At 46.4% G+C, this 19,784-nt stretch overlaps 1 protein-coding gene across 6 annotated transcripts in view; it reads left to right on the top strand.

The window, feature by feature from the left end:
- Positions 1–19,784, top strand: part of SLC13A3 (solute carrier family 13 (sodium-dependent dicarboxylate transporter), member 3) — a 76,162-nt gene that overhangs the window by 43,573 nt on the left and 12,805 nt on the right. For 5 of the 6 annotated variants that reach the window (XM_005862168.2, XM_005862166.2, XM_014536366.1 and 2 more), the window contains 7 exons: positions 2,191–2,257; positions 5,168–5,353; positions 7,705–7,830; positions 9,222–9,314; positions 10,265–10,369; positions 13,936–14,033; positions 17,518–17,630. In XM_005862168.2, coding sequence (XP_005862230.1) covers positions 2,191–2,257; positions 5,168–5,353; positions 7,705–7,830; positions 9,222–9,314; positions 10,265–10,369; positions 13,936–14,033; positions 17,518–17,630 — 788 coding nt within the window. Of the gene's footprint in view, positions 1–2,190; positions 2,258–5,167; positions 5,355–7,704; positions 7,831–9,221; positions 9,315–10,264; positions 10,370–13,935; positions 14,034–17,517; positions 17,631–19,784 lie in introns of all 6 variants that reach the window. The other variant, XM_014536368.1, reaches the window with a different exon arrangement.

Raw genomic sequence — 19,784 nt, 5'->3', positions numbered from 1 at the left:
GTGGGTCTCTTTTATAAGGGCACTAATCCTATTCATGAGGGTTCCACCCCTATGACCTAATTACCTTCCAAAGCTCCACCTCTTAATACTATCCCATTAGGGATTATATTTTAACATATGCATTTTGGGGAGGATATAAACATTCAGTCTGTAGCAAATGGGTCAACTCCTTAACCCTCTTGACAACCCTAGGAAAACGACTACTTCCATTTTGTGAATTAAAGAATTGAGGTGCCGAGTGATTCAGAGATATCTCTAAACCAGGGTTTCTTAACCTCAGCATTATTGACATTATGGGTGGGATAATTCTTTTTTGTGGGGGGCTGACTTGTGCATTGTAGGCTATTTTGCAGCATTCCTGGCCTCTACCCACTAGATGCCAGTAGCACCCCCCGCACCCCAGTTGTGACAACCAAAAATGTGTCCTGACATTGCCAATGTCCATGGGAGGGAGAAGTGGCCCCAGTTGAGAGCCACTGATCTAAGGTCACATAGTAAATGATGAAGGTATGATTTGAACCCAGAACCCAGTCACATGCTCAATACCTAGGGATGGTTTCTTTTGCCCTTGGTGATGATTTCAGCAGCAAGAACTTTTAATCTCTTCCATTTTTCTTGTCTATAAAACACTATAAAGCAAGGGATACTTTTAAAATAAAGTCAGATCCTGTCCTGACTCTGATCCAACACTCTTCCGCCTCTGCTCCCATGTGACTCAGAGGAGAAACCAAAGTTTTGACTGTGATCCCCAAGTCTCCTGTATGATCCAGCCCACTTTCTGCTACCCCCACCCCTTGCCACTTATCTCACCTCACCTCCTACTCCTCTCCTACTCCCTCAGGCCCCTCCAGCCCCACTGGTCTCCCTTCTGCTTCTGGATACACTATCACCCTCTCACCTCAGGGCCTTTGCACCTGCTCTTAATTTCCCCAGAGGTTTGCATGGCTCACCCCCTCACCTTCTTCAGGTGTCTGTTTGCTGTTACCTTCTCAGTCATACTTCTCTTGACCATCCTTTACAAAGGGATGCACAGGAGAGGGGGTGAGCCAAAGATTGTCTGATCCCAGAATACCGGGCCCCTTCCCTGCTTTATTTTTCTCCATGACACTAATTTCCATCTGACATACTGTATATTATACTTATTTGTTTATGGTCTGTCTCCCTAACCAGAAGGTAAGTTCCACAAGGACATAGATTTTCATGTCTTGTCACTCAGTGACATCACTGATGGAGTGATCAGCTAGGGTTCACTGACAGTTCTGGTCCTGGGCTCCAAGTTGCACCAAGCTCTTGTCTAAGAAGAACAGAAACACACAACTTATTCACTCTCGGCATTTTTATGGCCACTAGCCTAGTGCAGTCCCACTCCCTATCTCCCCTAGGGCTTCCCTACTCTCTACTTTCCCAGCACACTGGCCTTCTTGTGGTTCCTCAGTTCTTCTAAGCTTCTTACCCAAGGGCCTTTGCACATGCTGTTTCTGTTGCTCGAAACTCTCTTCTCAAGACTCTTCATGTGGCTGGCTCCTTTTTATCCTTAAGGTCTCACATCCAAAGCCATCAGCGTATGGTGTCTCTCTGTTGACTGATTACAGTAGGCTGCCTGCTCCCTCTCCCTACTCTGTAATTGCTTTCCATCACCTGGCCCAGTTTTATGTCCTCCCTCACTTTCATCACTACCTGAAATTTTCTTTCTGTGTTCACTGTCTGTCTCCCTTTCTAGAACATAAACTTCATGGGAACAGGGACCTTGTTGTATAGTTTTCACTGTGTACCCCAAGCTCATAGTCAATAGCACATAGTAGGTGCTCAATAAATACTTTTTGAATGAATAACTGGGAGATTGGGGCCACCCATTCCATTGCTGATCCATTACCACTCATAACTAGTCTTTCCCAAACATCCTTTTGGCAATGGCTGCTCAGGTAAGCCTAGGCTTGAGTTCTGGGCTGTCAAGCAGTCTTACAGCTAGCTAACTCCCTGCCCTCAAGTCTGGGGTCTCCAAATAGACACGGGTGGGGCAGGAAGATGGAATGTTGAGCGACTTATTTTATTTATTTATTTGATTGAATGAATAGTATGAGATTCTTGGCCAAGAGTGAACCCTGAAGTACTCTTGACTGCCTACAAAAGGATGGGCACACTCCTGTCCCACTCACATGACACTAAGCACATCATGCTTTCTTCTCCTAGTTGCTGTGGGGACAAAAGGCATGAACCCTGTGCCCATGGAGATGCAATTTCTTGCCAGAAGAGAAGAGTGAGTTCCTGGTAAAAATCGTTGAGGAGCCAATTCTTGGTCCAAGGAGATGATGAACGAGAGCTCAGTGCTGCAAGCAACCTCCCTCCCATCTCTGAAAATTTCTCCAAATGACATACTTGTCCAAGTTTCCACCTTTTGCTTATGCATAGATCTCCACAGAATCCTTAAAAATGCAGATGTGGTCAGGCAGAGGAGTACATTCAATCCCTAGAGTTTTAGTAAGGGGAGGGTCTCCAGGCCAGGCCCAGAAGAGCAGAAGAGCACAAGCCACATGATAGTCAAGAAGGAGAGCAGATGCAGACCAGGTAGAGAGGCGCCAAGGACAAAATCGTCCTATGAGACAGTAATAATCGTGACTTCTGTGAGTCCAGAAGCACCTTCACATCAATAGCATGTTCAGTCTTTGGTGTACTTTGTGTATAACAATATGGTTAAGATCTTGGGGTTTGGAGCCACACAGATCTGACTTTGAACCCAGGCTCTGCCACTTACCTGCTGTGTCATTTAACCTTTCTGAGCCTCAATTAAGTTCACCTAACAACTGGATATGATATTGGAACCCAGCTTAAAGGGTTGTTTTGAGATTAAATGGAATAATGTCAGCTGCTAGGCTCTACATGCATGATGGTAGCACTTGTTATTAATGGCATTGTTATCTTGATTTAATGGTGATGGAACAGTAGGAAGTAAAGTGATTTGCTCTCAGCATTGCTGGGCATTGATCAGGTCTATTTCATTCACAAGTAAAATCCATAATATGTCCCATGGTTGTGAGTGTTATGCAGGAGAATAAAGCAGTAAAGAGGCCAGGGCAGGGGCCTGGAGCTGGAAAGGGCAGCTTTAAAATGGGTAATGAGGGAAGGCCTCTCTAAGAAGGTCATGCTTGAGCAGACACCTGAAGGAGATGCGGGATCATGGAGGATCTGTAGAGTGTTCTCAGCAGAGGGACCAGCAGGTGCAAAGTTCCTGGGAGTCCAAAGCAGACAAGAAGCCTGTACGCTTCCTGCGTGGTTGGACTTGGGAGAGTGGATGGTAGATAATGTTAGAAAGATTGCCTGTATGGTGAGGGTGGTAGTAGTGGGACAGGGCACGTGGGACCTCATAGGCCACTGATGTAGCTTTGATTTTGAATGGAGGGGAGCTGATGGAGGGATAGCAGAGGAGGAATATGATTGTACATCTGATTGTTTTATCCCAGGGACTGTACTCCTTCCCAGCACCACTTGGGAGCCTTGAGTCCAGCTTTGAGATCACGGGTTCTGTGATGGCCCAGCCACTCACTACCATGCAACCTGGGGATCAATTGTTACCTCCTGCCTCTGCAGAGTTCATGCAGAGTTTATTGGAAAATACCCGATGCTACTCTCTGGAACGCCATGTCCATTAGAGGAAAACTCTGTGTCCGTTGGATGCAAGCCCCGTCCCCTCTCTGGGCCTCAGTTCCCCATCTAAACAAAGAAGGGGTTGCACTAAATGAACCCTAGGGCCCATCTGCTCTCTCATCCTCACTGGGAGGCTCAGTCTGGTTGGGTTCCCGGATCTGAGAGGCCACAGTTCCCGACCAGGCCACTCACCTGAGAAGTCAGCCAGAGGTCCTCAAACTTTTTAAACAGGGGGCCAGTTCACTGTCCCTCAGACATTCCACACATGCGCACTGCGGGCCCGGGACGAGTCGGCTGCTAAGCAGGACAGGCAGCGGCGGCAAAAACACCCGGCGGGCCGGATAAATGTTTCGGGCGGGCCGCAGTTTGAGGACCCCTGTCAGACCATGATGACGCATGTGGCCTGCGGGCCGTAGTTTGAGGACCCCTGTCAGACCATGATGACATGGGTCTCCAGCTGCTTCCTTGTGTCCCTTTCAGACTTCAGGTCATGTCCCCATTGTCCACTGGAGACGGGGCCCCTCATGTAGCAATTAAAACCAGACAGTATTTGATGGATCTTTTATTATTTTAAAACATTTGATTTTTTAATTGCACAGGAGCAATTCTTAATGTCATTCACTTATAAACATTTTATAATTGCACAAGTGAAAAAAACACTCTTAAACAAAAAATATATTCAGCATCTCACTCTCAAAGACAAGTTAAAACAGTTATGCAAATACCAATCTAGATTATTTATTGATATCTCTATATATACATACACACATTTTCTTAAATAAAAATGCTGACAATACTATATATGCTGTTTTGGAAACTTATCTCACTTAATGGAGTGTAGTGAACATCTTTTTATCTCAATCACATTTGTGTCAACATCATTAACTTTAAATTATATAATTAATAATTCTTAATTTCATTCTTTCACAAAACTCTAACTGTGCAAGGAAAACAACCCAGAAAAAATACAAATAGAGAAAAAGGACCCGTAGTTCAACCCCCGAGAAAGGTACCAAAATGACTTTGCCTATTACTATTTTAACTTTTCTTAAAACTCAAATATTCATGAAATAATGTGAATATTGTTAAAATAAAATAAAAACTAGTGCTGTTCCCTATCTTTCCATTTTACATAATGGATATCTTTCATCTTAATACACTCATCTAAATCATGATTTTTAAATAGCATCCAGAAAGGGGATCATCTTTATTTAGCCAATCCCCTTTTGATGGTGATTTAGGTTATTCTAAATGGAAATGATAAAAATTAATTAATTAATTAAAATGGTATTTAACACCATGGGGAACTCTTGTACCCATACCCGAGACATTTGCCCAATTATTTCTTTGGGACTAATTCTTAGCAGAGAACACCTGAGCTGAAGGGGTGCCCAGCTCTAGAGGTTTTGATGTCAGTGCCGAATTACCTTCTCAGAAGACCACGGAGCTCTCCCCACCCCAGCAATGTGTGAGCCCAGGATTGCTGTGTGTGTGCTGAATGGCGTCTCTTTGGGTTTGTTTAAAGCAAAGACTTCCCTGAGGAGGCAGAGGATCCGCCGGCTCTTGCAGACAGCAACAAGAAGGCGGAAGAATATCGCAAAAACATCTGGAAGGGCCTCCTCATCTCCATCCCTTACGCAGCCAGCATTGGGGGCACGGCCACTCTCACTGGCACAGCTCCCAACCTCATCCTACTTGGTGGGATCAAGAGGTAAAAGCAAGCCTTGCTCTCTTTTCCCCCCCCCCCCGCCCCTTCAGTTAACTAACATCCAGGGAATGTATCTTGAGTGCCTTCTATTGGCCAGGCTTCAGCATAAAACCCAGCCAAGTCTCTGCTCTGTGGGACTTTTATTCTGGTGGGGAGACGCGCAGTAAAGGAAACAGCAAATGAATATGGGAGATGTCCATGTGATAAATTGTGAAATAAAACAAAGCAGGATAAAGGGGTAGGAGGCACAGGGGTGAGTCGGTCACGGATGTACAACCTTTCTAACAAGATGACATTTGAGCAGAGGCCTAGAAGTGAGCGAGTGAGCTCTGTGGACACAGAAGGAAAGCGCCTTGCAGACAGAGGGGCAGCCTGAGCAAAGGCGAACGGCATAAAGGCCCGCTAGGCTGCAGTGTAGAAGGTGCAGGGGATTGTGGGAGGAGATGCGGTAAGAAGAGGCCAGACTAAGGCAGCTCTTGTAAGACCCAGCGGGGAGTCCGTGGAAGCGGAGAGCAGAAGGGTGACATGATGTGGCATCTGCTTTGAAAACACCCCAACTGGAGGCGTTGGTCTGCGCTGTCCTGTCCAGTGAGAAGCTTGACAGCCACGCACGCTGGCCAGCGGGGCAGCGGGTTCTGCCAGGAGGTGAAGTGTCCCCATCTCTGAAACTGTTCCAACAGAGGCCGGCGTGAGAACAGAGAAGGCTTCTCAGACAGCATGGCTTGTCGACTCGGTCATTCCAAGCCTCTTAGTTCAAAGATTTAAAAAATTCCTGTATTTCAAGATCCTAAGATGTTCAGATTCTAGGATTCTGAGAGGTTTTCAGATTCCTGTGCAGTGGAGATACGGCCTGCGTTGATTTAATCTTCACAAATGCACACGTAAGCATTTGGCAAGCAGATAACAGCAAAAAGTCTTTGATGTCCCACATGGCCCCAGCGGCTGACCAGCTTCTTTTCCTGCTACTCAACCATGGAGTCAAATTGGGAGGGTGAGGGAAAGCTGGTGGTGGTCTCCTGAGAGCAGGTTTGGCATACATAAATCGGTCCTCTACTTGTGGGTAATTGAAATTATTTTTATGAGAAATTTTAAGTACACTCCAGTTTTGCCTCACAAACTGATTTTAAAACCTTAAGCCTCCACTATATTATATCAGGTGCCTAAGTTCCTTGAGTGTATGATTTGATGGTAGAAACCAGTGATTCTCAGCCACTGGGTGCTTGTTAGAGTCACTGGGGGAGATGAAAAAATACAGCTGGGTCTCAGTTGCAGGGTGTGATTCAGGGGGTGTGAGATGGGCCAGGCGTCAGCACTTTGCCAATTGACTTCAGCCCCCTGCAGACCTTTGGTGTCTTTTCATCTCCATTCTCTGAGCAAGACCTGGCTGTGCCTTAGGTTTTGGTTAGCAAACCTAGATGGCCCTGTTTCCGATGTGGGAACAGCCTGGGCTGGCCCTGTAGTCTCCTCAACCGGAAGAGGCTGGACAGGAAAGATGTGGGTTCTGGGAGCCTCAGGGCAGGTCCTGAGGTGGGGGATGCAGGTAATGGGTGGGGTGGCAGTTGCTATCAGAGAAATTTCAGGCTGCCTGCCCACGCTGACACGAGCAGAACTTTGTCCCAACTTTAAAAGAAATTAGGGAGGGCCCGGCCGGCATGGCTCAATGGTTGAGCATCGACCTATGAACCAGGGAGTCATGGTTCAATACCCGGTCGGTTGTGGGCTCAAACTCCAGTAGGGGGTGTGCAGGAGGCAGCGGATTAGTGATTCTTATCATTGATGTTTCTCTCTCTCCCTCTCCCTTTCTCCCTGAAATCAATAATAAAAATTTTTTTAAAAGAAATTAGGGAGGAAATGCTGGAGTTGCAAGTGAAAATATCAAACATGAAGGATTTGGAGTAAATTGTATATAAATTACATGCATGTTATCGGCAACATTTAATTGCTCAGGCTTGGACTTTCTGGTCTTGGAAGGCAGCTATGCTCACCACTATACCACCAACGCCGACTGGACTTTCTGGTCTTGGAGGAGAGGATTTAGAAGGAATGCTAAGTAATATGGAGTTCCGGTTCTCCAGCTGGGAGCCCAGGAGGCAGGGCAATAGCTGCCCTGAGCGTCCTCCTGGGGCTTTGCTCCCCAAATTAATTTCATTAGTTTATTCTGATTATACATGTAATGGTGGGTACATTATAGGACTCTCAGATAATATAGAAAAAATAAAAATTTGTAATACCTTTCATGCTACTGTGAATATTTAACATACTTCTCATTTTTCTATGCGCACACACACACACACACACACACACACCCCGGCATGGCTGATCTTGGCTGGCTCTCACCTCCCTCTTTTCTCCAGTGCCTTCCCACAGAGCGACGTGGTGAATTTCGGCTCCTGGTTCATTTTCGCCTTACCTCTTATGGTGCTGTTCCTGTTGATTGCCTGGCTCTGGATCTCCTTCCTGTATGGGGGAATGTTCACGAGGTACCACCTTCATGTTTCACTTGAGCTTTGGGCCAGACTGAGCTGTGTTTGACCCAGGTTCCTTCTCACTAGGGAATGGCGGCTTGAGTCTTGGTCTTCTGCATACACTGAGGATTGTCTTTATAATGTCATGTTATCTTCTCACTTGGTGACTATTGTAGACCTCACTTCCCTACCGTGTGCAGATAGTGGGTGGTGTGTGGTTAGTGGGTGGTGTGTGACCTGCCTGCTATGCCCAGACCCTCCATTAATTCACTCGTCATCGATACTAAACCACTAATAAAAACACATTTTTATTTTAATAAATATTGTCAAGTCGTTCTCCATAAGAATTGTACTAATTTGTTCTCCCATTTACCACCTATAAGAGTGTTTGTTACCATATAGCAAAGTGTATTTTTGCCAATCTGATAAAAGAAAAGTAATTTGCATTTACTTTATTGAGAGTAATTTTGAACACCTTTTAACATTGGGGGGCAATATGAAAAGTTTTTATATATTCATGGGGACCATTGGTATTCACTTTCCTGTGAATTGCTAAACTGTGTGTCTATATCCTTTGTACATTTTTCAAATGGACTGTTGGTGTTGGTTGATCTTATTGATTTCTAATACTCTTTATATATTGAAAGATTAGTGATTATTCTGCAATATGAGTTGCAAATATTTTTCTAACTTGCTTTTTACTTTGCTTATAGTGTTTTCTTTCATGTAGGATTTTTGAGAAAATTTTACATAGACTATTTATCAATCTTTTCTCATATGGCTCCTGAATTTTCCATTATAGTTAAAAGGGCCTTCCCATTAAAGGAGTTATAAAAAAAGTAATCACAGTTTTCTTCTGATATTTTAATGTTTTTCACATTTAAATTCTTTTTTATCTATTTGGAGTTTATCCTTAGGGTGCTATGAGGTTTAAATTCATTGTCATGGTATCCTTGTCAAAAATCAATTGACCACAGATGTGTATGGGTTTATCTCTGAACTCCCAATTCTGTTCCATTGAACTATATGTCCAACACCATTGAACAAATAGCCCATCTTTTGCATTCCAGCTGTGATACCAACTTTATCACAGATAAATCCCCATTTATATTTGGCTATATTTCTGGGCTTTCCATTTTATTCCATTGATTTGTCTGTTTATTCATGTTTCTGTTTGATCCCCTAAAGGATCCCCTGGGAGTCAGATGATCAGATTCACATTTAAAAATAACATCCAGGCTATATGTGGGGAGAACAGTTTTTAGGAAGGGAAGACAGAGGGAGACCAGCAGGCCACTGCAGTTTCCCGAACAGAGATAATGAGGCCTGGCCAGGTGGTGGTGGGCTGGGGCGAAGTTAGTCACCCTTGCAGTAGCCACTCCTAACTTCTCTACTTTCTGTTTCAGGGGCTGGAAGAAGGACACAGAGGTCAATGCTACTGGAGAAGAAAGGGCTCGAGCTGTGATTCAGGAGGAATACAAGAGTCTGGGGCACATGGTGTGCGCGATCCAGGGATCCATGGGGTGGAGAGAAAACTGGGCGGTAGACTTTCAAGAGAGTTACCTCTTGGTCTGATTCCTGGGTCCCGGGGGCTGAGTCCCAGGGGCATATCAGGACCAGTGGCCTGAAATGGGGTCCTGGAGATGGAGGGTAGGGAGGTGGCTCACACAGTCAGCCCCTTGCCCTGGTGCTGGGGTAGATACTAGAAAGCTCCTCAGGGTGTACTTGGGGTGGGGACTTGCCTCCTTCCTGCCAAATGCACCCTTTCCCTCCTGGTACATGGGATACTCAACATTGCTTTGGGCAGCTTCCAGGACCTTGTTTAAAGTGTGTATTTCCTGTGGTAACAATAACTCGGAGTCAGCAGGCTTGCCCCCAAGGGCTGACTCTGCCACTCACTTCCTGTGCGACCTCGGGCAAGGCACTAACCCTCTCTGGGCTCTGTTCCCCAATCTGTGAAATGGGCACATTGGGTAGATATTTGCCCCCAACATTTGCAGACTCTCTCTCTTTCTACTTCTCTTCATGTCTGTCCCTTTCTGTGTTTGTCCCACTCTGCGCTCATGTTCATCCCTGTGTGTGACTCTTTGCCTACCTCTCTGTTTCCTGTCTCTCTGATTCTCTCTTTTTCACCCTTTATCTCTGTCTCTGGATTCTCCCTAGGACTCTGGGAAATTCCCAGTAAAAATTATATAAATAGTTTTGGTGAGGGGCTGCTTGATACTTAGGAAGGACCCTGGCGAGTGTGGTAGCCCCAGGCAGGAACCACTCACACCACGGAACAGCCCTCTCCTCACGCGGGGGGCTTCCTGGGGAGGGAACTCCTCCTTTCAATTTCTCAGAGGCAGGGTCTGGGCCCAGTCACACTGTGGGCACCTGCCCGAGGCCTTCCCACCCCGCAGACGGCCCGAGCCCACGGTCACCACGTGCCTGCATATCTATACCACAGGTTTGCTGAACGGGCCGTTTTCATCCTTTTCTGCATGTTCGCCATCCTCCTCTTCTTCCGGGACCCGAAGTTCATCCCTGGCTGGTCCAATCTCTTCAAACCTGGGTGAGCCTCTGGGGACCCACAGGTGGAGTCCAACAGGGAAGATTCTGGGATGGGCCACGTGGAGCTGGAGAGGCAGTGCAGTGGGGTGACCTGGGCGAGGTTCATGCCTCTGGTCCCTGGTCATTATTAATGGCTCCTTCTTTTGCTCTCGAAAGAGTTGTGGTTTGGAGGATAAGACATTTGGGTTCTCATGTATTAAGAGCTTTGTCTTTGAAGTCAGACAAAACTGGGTTTCATGGGCAGCTGTGTCACTTACAAATTGTGCAGCCCCAATCACGTCATTCATTCCTTCATGCACTCAGTCAGCATTTTTTGAGAGCCTAATATGTGCTAAGCATTATGCTAGATGCTGGGGACACAGACAAAAACAAGTAGTTAGACAACAAAATAACATTGTAATGAGTGCAAAGAAAGAGTGAGAGGGTGGAATTATAAACGAATGGAGTGGGGGCCTTGACTTTGGATAGTTCTGGGAAGAACCGAAGTTAGAAAGAGTGGAGATAAAAACTGGAGACACACTGGGCGTTGTCTATAAGAGCCTGAGGTAGGAACCAACTTAGGACACTTGAAGCCCAGTGTGACCCACACCTGGTGGGAAGGGAGGGAAGTGGGCAAGACGTGGCTGGAAGGGCAGGTGAGGGCCAGATCATGGAGGTCTTGTTGGACATGTTAAGCATTTTGGTATTTTTTAGTAAGAGTAATGGGAAGCTATAGGAGGGTTTTAAGTTACGTAACCTCTCTGTGTCGCAGTGTCCTCATCTGTAAAATGGTATAATAATAGCACATTTCTCACTGGATTATTCTGAGGATAAATGAGTTAATACTTGTCAAGCGATGAAAATTGCTCATAGGAAGAACTCAGTAAAACATTCATTACATTTACTAGAGAATGCATAGCGGGGTCAAAAATACAGGTGAGAGAACAGTTAGGAGCTATGACACCATCCAGATGGCCCCTGTCATCTGAGACAGGGGTCAGGAAACTAAGGCTTATGGACCAAATCTGGCCCACCCTTGTTTTTGAATGGTTTTTACATTTTTAAATGGCTAGGGGAAAATCAAAAGACCATACAGGATGGGGCAAAAGTAGTTTTTAGTTGTGAGTAAGCAAAACACAGAATTTATTCTCGCATCATTATTTACTAATTTTCGTATTATCTTCCATATGAACAACTGTAAACCTACTTTTGCCCCACCCTGTATTTTGTGGCACATGAAAATTATATGAAATTCAAAGGACAGTGTCTACAAATAAAGTTCTGTTGGACCACAGCCATACCTTAGATACTGTCTACAGCTGGTTTCGTGCTATGATGTCAAAGTTGAGCCATGACAGAAACAGCATGGCCTGCAAAGCCAAAAATATTTATTGTGTGGCCTTTTATAGTAGACATTATGGACCCCAATCTAGGCGAAGGCTTTAATGGCTTGAATGAAACAAAGAAAGTGAAAATCACCTAGAATCTTTGTCTCCAGATCTGATGGACATCCTTTCTGACTTAAAAAGAATGCCTCTCTGAGAACCATTCCACAACTTGATTGGATTGGTGGCTATAAGACTGTGTACATTCGGCTAAAATCACTTAACTATATCCTTAAAATGGGTGCATTGTATTCCATGTTAAGTATATATTTCAGTAAAACTAATTTTTAAAACACAAGCAAACTGACTAAAAAGAAACCTATCTAAAAACAAGATTTTTTTGACAGAAGTGTGATTGCAGTGAACATATTGTTTGTGATCTGCTGTTTTTTGTTTCATGATAAAAGTTATGTATACTCATTATAAAAAATTCAAGCAATGCTGAAGTGAAAAAGTAAAATTTAGTTGCCCTTCATCTCCCCTCTGTCCCACTCCCCAATGATATTCACAATTAAAGTTGGTGTGTAATATTGTAGACGCACACACGCACACACGCACATTAATACACACACAGAGACATATAACAAAAAATTGGGAAATATAATAATAGGATCATGGACAGTTTGCCACTTCATTCTTCTTATTAAATATTTTTATTGATTTTATTTATTTCAGAGAGGAAGGGTGAGGGAGAGAGAGAAACATCAATGATGAGAGAGGATCATCAATTGGCTGCCTCCTGCACACCCCCTACTGGGGATCGAGCCTGCAACCTGGGCATGTGCCCTGACTGGGAATTGAACTGTGACCTCCTGGTTCATAGGTCAACACTCAACCACTGAGCCACATTGACAGGGCTATTTCATTCTTTTTAAACACTGCATAGTATCCTATAGAATGGGAGTATCTTAATTTAGTTTATCAATTCCTTTTGGATTGTGTCCAATACTGCAAATAAAAACTTTTTTATTTATTTACAAGGTTTCTTGGTTGTATGTCTACACATAAAAATTGATATTATCTCATATATTAAAAAAAAGATGTAGGGTATTTCATTATGTACATATTATACATATTATTAAGAACACTTTATTTAAACATGTCTCTACTAAGCATCTTCTATTTTTCACTCTTATCAAATGAACATCTCTGTACATAATCTGTGTACAGAGTCCAGTTATTTCCTGAGGGTAAATTCCTAGACGTATAATAACTGGATCGAGGGGTATTCACATGGAAAGTATTGAAGCATGATGCCAGCTGTCCTCTGGAAGGTTAAACATTTATTTTCCCACCAGCCCCATATGTTTTCCAACATCCTCATTCGGTATTACCACCCTTTTCAAGTTTGCCTGTCTGTTCGCAGAGGTAAAAACAGAGTAGTACTCCGTTAGTGTTGTGATTTATATTTCTCTAGTATAGTGGTATCGACCACCTTTTCCAGTTTCCTGGCCATTTGAATACTCTTCTTCCCAAATGTGTGGGCTAAACATGCTTTTGTTAGTAGTTGGCTCTGAGCTTCTTTGAACTTGCAGCTGGGAAAATCTGGGTTCAGTACCCATCTCCCCACAGACCATGGTCTGGCCTTGAGCCAGTTGCTCTGCTCTCTGAGCCTTGGATTCCTCATCTGAAATGGAAGAGGCCTGCCCCAGGCTTCTGAGAGCTTAGCATCTCCTCCACTGGACACCTTGTGGGTCCTTGCAAGCTGGTAGTTAGGTTTTGTGGGGCCATGAAGCTGGCTCCATCTGGGCTCTGCTGATCTGAGTGAGCTCCATGTCCACGTAGTAAGCTGCCCATCTCAGGAGGAATGCAAACAGAAGCTGAGCGAATACAGAGCTGCTACAAGAACCCTGGTTACAGTGATCCATGGGGGTTCCACAGACCCCGGTATTCTGTGGCTCTCAGATTCTTTCCTCCTTGGTCAAGTCCCTTTACCTCGTGTCCTTGAGTTGGGAGGAAAAGTATTTGTTTGGCTCAAGCAGGATCTAAAAGCCCCAGGGGGCTGTGGGCAAAGGGCTTTTGCATCCACGGGTGGTTGCATCCCTGCTGAGTTCAGTGCAAGACAGAATCCAGAGGCCTCTGACAAGGCCCCTTCACAGTGGCCCTGATTCCCTCCCACAGATCCTCACTGGTAAATCTGCCGAGCCTTGGCCTGCTGAGATGCCCAGGGTCACATGATTTAGGGCCTTGTCTGTCCTTGTAGGTTTACTTCTGATGCTGTAACCGGCGTGAGCATTGTCACCATCTTGTTTTTCTTCCCATCCAAAAGGCCCTCTCTCAAGTGGTGGTGTGACTTTAAAGGTAAGGTGGTCAGGGCTGGGGTGTCGGTGAGCTCAGTGAGTTCTGTGGCATGGAGCGTGGTAATCGGTGGCCTGAGGTGGGCCCCACACCTGGGACCTGAGAGCCCTACTGTACGAGCCATGAGCCACCCTGAGTCTTCCCCACCCCCTGCTCCCCGTTCCCTGTCTGAGCAGCTACCTTGTCTGGGCACTTAGGGCTGCCGGAGGTGACTGTCCAGGGCAGGGGCTAGCAACTAGATACAGTCCCTGGGCCAAATCCAGCTGCCTGTCTATTTTTGTACAACCCATGAGCTAAGAATGGCTCTCACATTTCTAAATGGTTGAAAAGAATCAAGAGAAAAATATGACATACAAACATTACATGAAATTCAAATTTCAGTGTCCATAAATAAAGTTTTTAATTTCTTCAATAAGAAATTTGTGGGCTTTTAATTTGTCTAGTTATATAAGTGTCTCTGCAATAGCCTCAATGTTGCCTGTTGGCCCAAAAAGCCCAAGATATTCACTTTCTGCTCCTTTATAGCTTTGCCACCTCTGGACTTGCAACTCAATTGCCCACAGGGCCAGATGTGAACATCTCAAGCTGGGTTAAAATGAATAGGAATCGGTGTGGAGTGAGGCAAAACTGCTGAAAAACATTCAAATTCAGCTTAAAAGCATCACAGAGCCCTCCAAACCAAACCATCTGTAGTCTGGCCTTGGCCTTCAGAGCTCCATCCAACATGTGACCCCACTGGATTTCCAGCAGTCTGCCTTGAGAGGGTGCCAACACCTGCCACCTGTCACAGATGAGCCATGTGTGTGCCTGGCCCAATACTATCTGGGGAGTGAGATGAGCTCTGGACCAGGAATCAGGAAATAGTGGTCCTAAGCTAATTATTTTCTATTGTGTGTCTTTTAATTTATTTTTATTGATTTCAGAGAGGAAGAGAGAGATAGAAACATCAATGATGAGAGAGAGTCATTGATCGGCTGCCTCCTGCACGCTCCACACTGGGGATGGAGCCCACAACCTGGGCATGTGCCCTGACGGGGAATCGAACCGTGAGCTCCTGGTTCATAGGTCGACGCTCAACCACTGAGCCACACCGGCCAGGCACTATTTTCTATTGTAGAAAAAAATGGAGTATTAGGAAGGATAGTTCCAGTTTTGTAGGATGGGGGTTGGAGTGTGGGGAGTACCGCGTAAGGATCGGGAGGGAGAGGATTTCTTGGTCCCACCAATAGTTCCTGGAGCAGAGCTGGCCCAGGAGGAGGCTGGCACGGGGTCCGGGGGGCTTAGGCTGTGGGCTTTGGCCTCTGCAAAACCAAACAGGGTTCCCTTCTTCCTCCATCTCTGCTTCTCTGTCTTGCTTTCAGGCGCTTTCCTCACAATCCGCTCCGTGTGTCATTTCTTGGTCTCTTCATAGTTTCTACTGCTCCTTAGCTTTTGAATGTTTATAGTTTCTGCTTCATTCTAGTTCTTGCCTTTTTGTAAGTTCTGTCTTCACCTTGCTGGTGCCCACTCTCTTTTAGTATCTGCTCCCATGGCTTCTACTTCCTGTCCCCTCAGCCTCTGTCCCTCTGGCTTCCCGTCTTACAGTGTGTGCTCCTTCGAGTCCACTCCCTCGGAGCCTCTGTTGCTTCCTGGCATCTGTTTCCATGACTCCCACTTCCTCGAAGTTTCTGCTTCCTGGGAGGATCTGCTTCCTCAAAGTGTCTGTTTCCCCACAGAACCTCCGCTGCTAGCACCCCTCCTATATTATTATGCGACCTCTGTCCATTCTTCTACCTTCAATTATCACTTCTCTTTGCCCAGTTGTCTCTCTATTTCCCATTGATGCTTCTGAGAGTAAGAATCTAGTTGGTTTGGTTTATTCTTCTTTTTAAAATAGCAGCTGTATTGAGATATAATTTACATACTGTACAAATCACTCGTTTAAAGTGTACAGTCAATGGTTTTCAGTATATTCACAGAGTTGTACAGTCATCAATACTATTTTAGAACATTTTCACCACCCCATGAAGAAACCCTGGTTCATTAGCAGTCGCTCATGCCCCTCCCCTCAAGCCCTAGACAATCACCAGTTTACTTTCTTTATGGATTTACCTATTCTAGATATTTTATATAAATGTAATCATAGTTACATATGTGATTCTTTGTGACTGGCTGCTTTTAATTAACATGATGTTTTTAAGGATGAGCCATGTTGTAATAACATGAATCAATACTGCTACTTTTTTTTTAAATCCTCACCCAAGGATATGGAGAGAGAGAGAGAGAGAGAGAGAGAGAGAGAGAGAGATCAATTGGTTGCCTCCCACACACACCCGACTGGGGATTGAAACCACAACCTAGGTATGTGTCCCGACCAGAAACTGAACCCCAAACCTTTTGGTGTATGGGACAATGCTCCAACCAACTGAGCCAGGGCGATACTTGTTATTCTTATTTGGGCAGATCTTCCCCCACCAGGCTACCTTGTAGCCTCATCGGTTCCTGACCAGCCTGTGGCCTGGCTGCTCTGGACCGGGTCCCGTCCAGGGTTCTATCACCTGGGAGTGGGCTCATAGGACCTGAGCTTCCTCTCGGGCTGGGGCTGCGGGAAGGGCACCAGGACCTGGATGTCTGGTACCCCAGCTCTGTCCCTGATTTTCTGGGTGACCTCCCAGTGAGTCCCTGGATTCTCTAGGACTGGCTTTCCCAAGTAGGTCCCTTAGACACTTCTCGCTTCTGGCTTTCCTAGTGTACAGAACGGGGGTTGCAGGCTCCAATGCCTACAGGGAGGTGACATTTATGGAGGCAGCGGATTGGGTGCAGGGCAATGTGTTTCAGGAAACAAGGCCCTCCCTGTTCATCATTCCTTTCACATTTTTGAAACAGAAAACATTTTCTGTCTTACATGAAAATAGCAAGTGCCCAGCCCTGTGGAGAATAGGGATGCCCGTTCATGCATGTTTTGCCCAAGGCTGCTTTGTGCCATCACGGCATCCTAGTTGCAACAGAGGCTGCAAAGCCTAAATTATCCGGCCCCCAACCCTTTACAGAAGTGTGCTGGCCCCTGTTCTGGCCACTGCACACACCACCGCCTTTGAAAACATAAAAACCACCCCATAGTTCCACGGGCCAAAGATTCCCATAGCTTTTTTTCTCTCCTGAATAGCCTTCCTCTTTCCTTCCTCCCTTGCACATCCAGTTACAGAGAGAACCTTCTGCCCTGGGTGAGGGTGAAAGTAACACTTGCCCAGAAGGACTGTGAGAGGCTGAGAGGTGTCCTGGCGTGGAGGCCTGCTTCCAGGACACGCCCCAGCCGCGGGGCCCACTGTTTTCATTTTGAATAGAGCAGATGCCATGCCTTAGTGGTGTGGGTTTTCCCCTGCAGCTCCAAAGTCAGATGCTGGAGCCAGATCGTGGCTTCCTGGAGAACCCCGAGTGCCCCCACAAAGACAGGCCTGCAGGGACCCGTGTCCGCTCCTCAGAGTGAGTGTCTTCTCTCTCTGCCCAGCTCCCAACACAGAGACAAAACCCCTGCTGACGTGGAAGAGGGCGGAGGAAACCATCCCCTGGAGCATCATCATCCTCCTGGGCGGGGGCTTCGCCATGGCCAAGGCCTGCGAGGTAAGATGGGCAGGAGGGCTGGGCGCCCGGGGCGGCGTGGGCAGGTCCCAGTCCCAGCTGCAGGCGCAGCCGAAGAGCCAGAGACTCCATGGGCCCTGCAGACACCACCCACCTCCTTTGCCAATTAGGATAATCATAGTTCCCCTCTCAGTGCCCGGTGCTGAGGAGAAAGACAGGAGTAAGGTCTGATCTGGAACCTCAAGGAGCTCACAGTGGACTCAATACTGTTACTGGTACCAATAACATCACGACTCGAGAGTTCTGTGAGCACAGGGGACCACCACCACATACAGTGCTCGCCTTGTCCAGCGTGCTTTACATGCAGTAACTGCTTTAAACTTCCAAACAAGTCCGTGAGATAAATGCCTTCGTTCTTCCCATTCTATAGATTAGGAAATGGAGGCACAGAGAGGCAAAGTCACTTGCCCAAGGGCACACAGCTACGCACTCCGGATTACGATCCAGGTAGTTTGACTCTAGAGTGTATGCCAGTGGTTCCCAAACTTATTTGGCCTACCGCCCCCTTTCCAGAAAAAATATTACTCAGCCCCTGGAAATTAATTTTTTTTTAATTTTAATAGCAGTTACTCATCACCCCCAAATGCACCTGTGGCCATCACCGCCCCCCTGGATCGCTGCAGCGCCTACCAGGGGGCGGTAGCGCCCACTTTGGGAATCACTGGTGTATGCTCTTAGCCACTATGATATAAATGTTAGGTACTTTTAATACGATTTATTCAATTAGTCATTAATGTTATTCTAGAGGGTTCTGTGAGCTCAGAGGCAGGGCTGGGACTAGAGTGAGGCGAGTGAGGCACCGAGGGTGCAGGATGTCCAGGAGGCGCTCACGCTCGGGGTCGTCGGCCCTGCTCAGAGGAAGTGCAGCCTCAGTGTCCACCATGTGTCATCGTGTATTACCTCACTGACCCCTCACAGGACCCTAGGGTCTAGGTAATATTTTACCCCCATTTTCCAGGTAGGAAAACCGAGGCTCAAAGTTCTTACTCTGGGGTTGTTGGGAGTCATTGAAGAAGACATGCTGACGCAATCCATAGCAAACAGGAAGTGCTGAGGAGGCCCCGTGCATCCTCAGGCCATGCTCAGTGCAGGTTTTGCTTCCTGGAAGCATACTCTGAGGTCATTCGGTGACCTTGAGGGGTCGCAATACAGCTGCGAGGCAGACCTGCGAAGCCTCCACCCACCCCACAGAGAGCACCAAGCTGAGACGGCCCTTCAGAGATACCCTGTTGGTCAAGGATGGCCCCGGCTTCTCTCCGGCATCTGTGGACATGGCCTCCTGGGAGCAGGGGTGACCTTGGGCAAGGTACCCTGGGGTCAGGGGCTGGCAGTGCAGGCTGTCCGCTGCCCACACTCCCTGCGCTGGGGCAACAAGGCCTTCAGGGAAGGCGGTCTGGGTAGCACACTTAGGTTCTCTACACAGCAACTCTTTTTCTGCAAACTATGTTTTCATTTTATTCTTTTCCCCCCAATAAATAACACAGTTACAATGGTACAGATTTCAAAAAGAGCAAAGGGATGGATGAGAAACGGTACTGTTGTTGTCTCCTTTTAAGGAATCCCAAAGACCAGAGAGGTTAACTGCCTGACTCTAGGTTGCACAGCTCATTGGTAGCAGAGCTGGGTTTTGAACTGGTGTCTCTCTGATTCCTTTCACTACTGTCTTCTACTGGAGCTGTATTAAGGAAGGCTTCCCAGAGGAAGTGACATGTTCTCCAGGTCTTAAGAGGACCATGCAATGCATCGGTAGAAAGCGTGGGCTGTGGAACCAGGCCATCTGGTTAGAGTCTCATATCATCTACCTCTTAGCTGTGTGCCTCCGTGTCCTCATCTACAAAATAGGGATTCAAATGGATCCCATCTCACCTGGCCAGGTAGCTCAGTTGGTTGGAGCATTGTCCCAATACATCAAGGTTGCAGGTTCGATATTCAGTCAGGGTAAATACAAGAAGCAACCAGTGAGTGCATACATAATTGGAACAACAAATCAGTCTCTCTTTCAAAAAAAATAAAAATAAAAAATGAAAAAAATTAGCCCTAGCTGGTTTGGCTCAGTGGATAGAGTGTCGGCTTGTGGACTGAAGGGGCCCATTGATTCCAGCAGTAAAGGGCACATGCCTGGGCTGCAGGCTCCCT

Source organism: Myotis brandtii, unplaced genomic scaffold (genome assembly GCF_000412655.1).
Source record: "Myotis brandtii unplaced genomic scaffold, ASM41265v1 scaffold161, whole genome shotgun sequence".
NCBI classification, from domain to species: Eukaryota; Metazoa; Chordata; class Mammalia; order Chiroptera; family Vespertilionidae; genus Myotis; species Myotis brandtii.
Note: the sequence above shows the minus strand (reverse complement) of the source record. Positions and strands in the feature narration are given on the sequence as shown.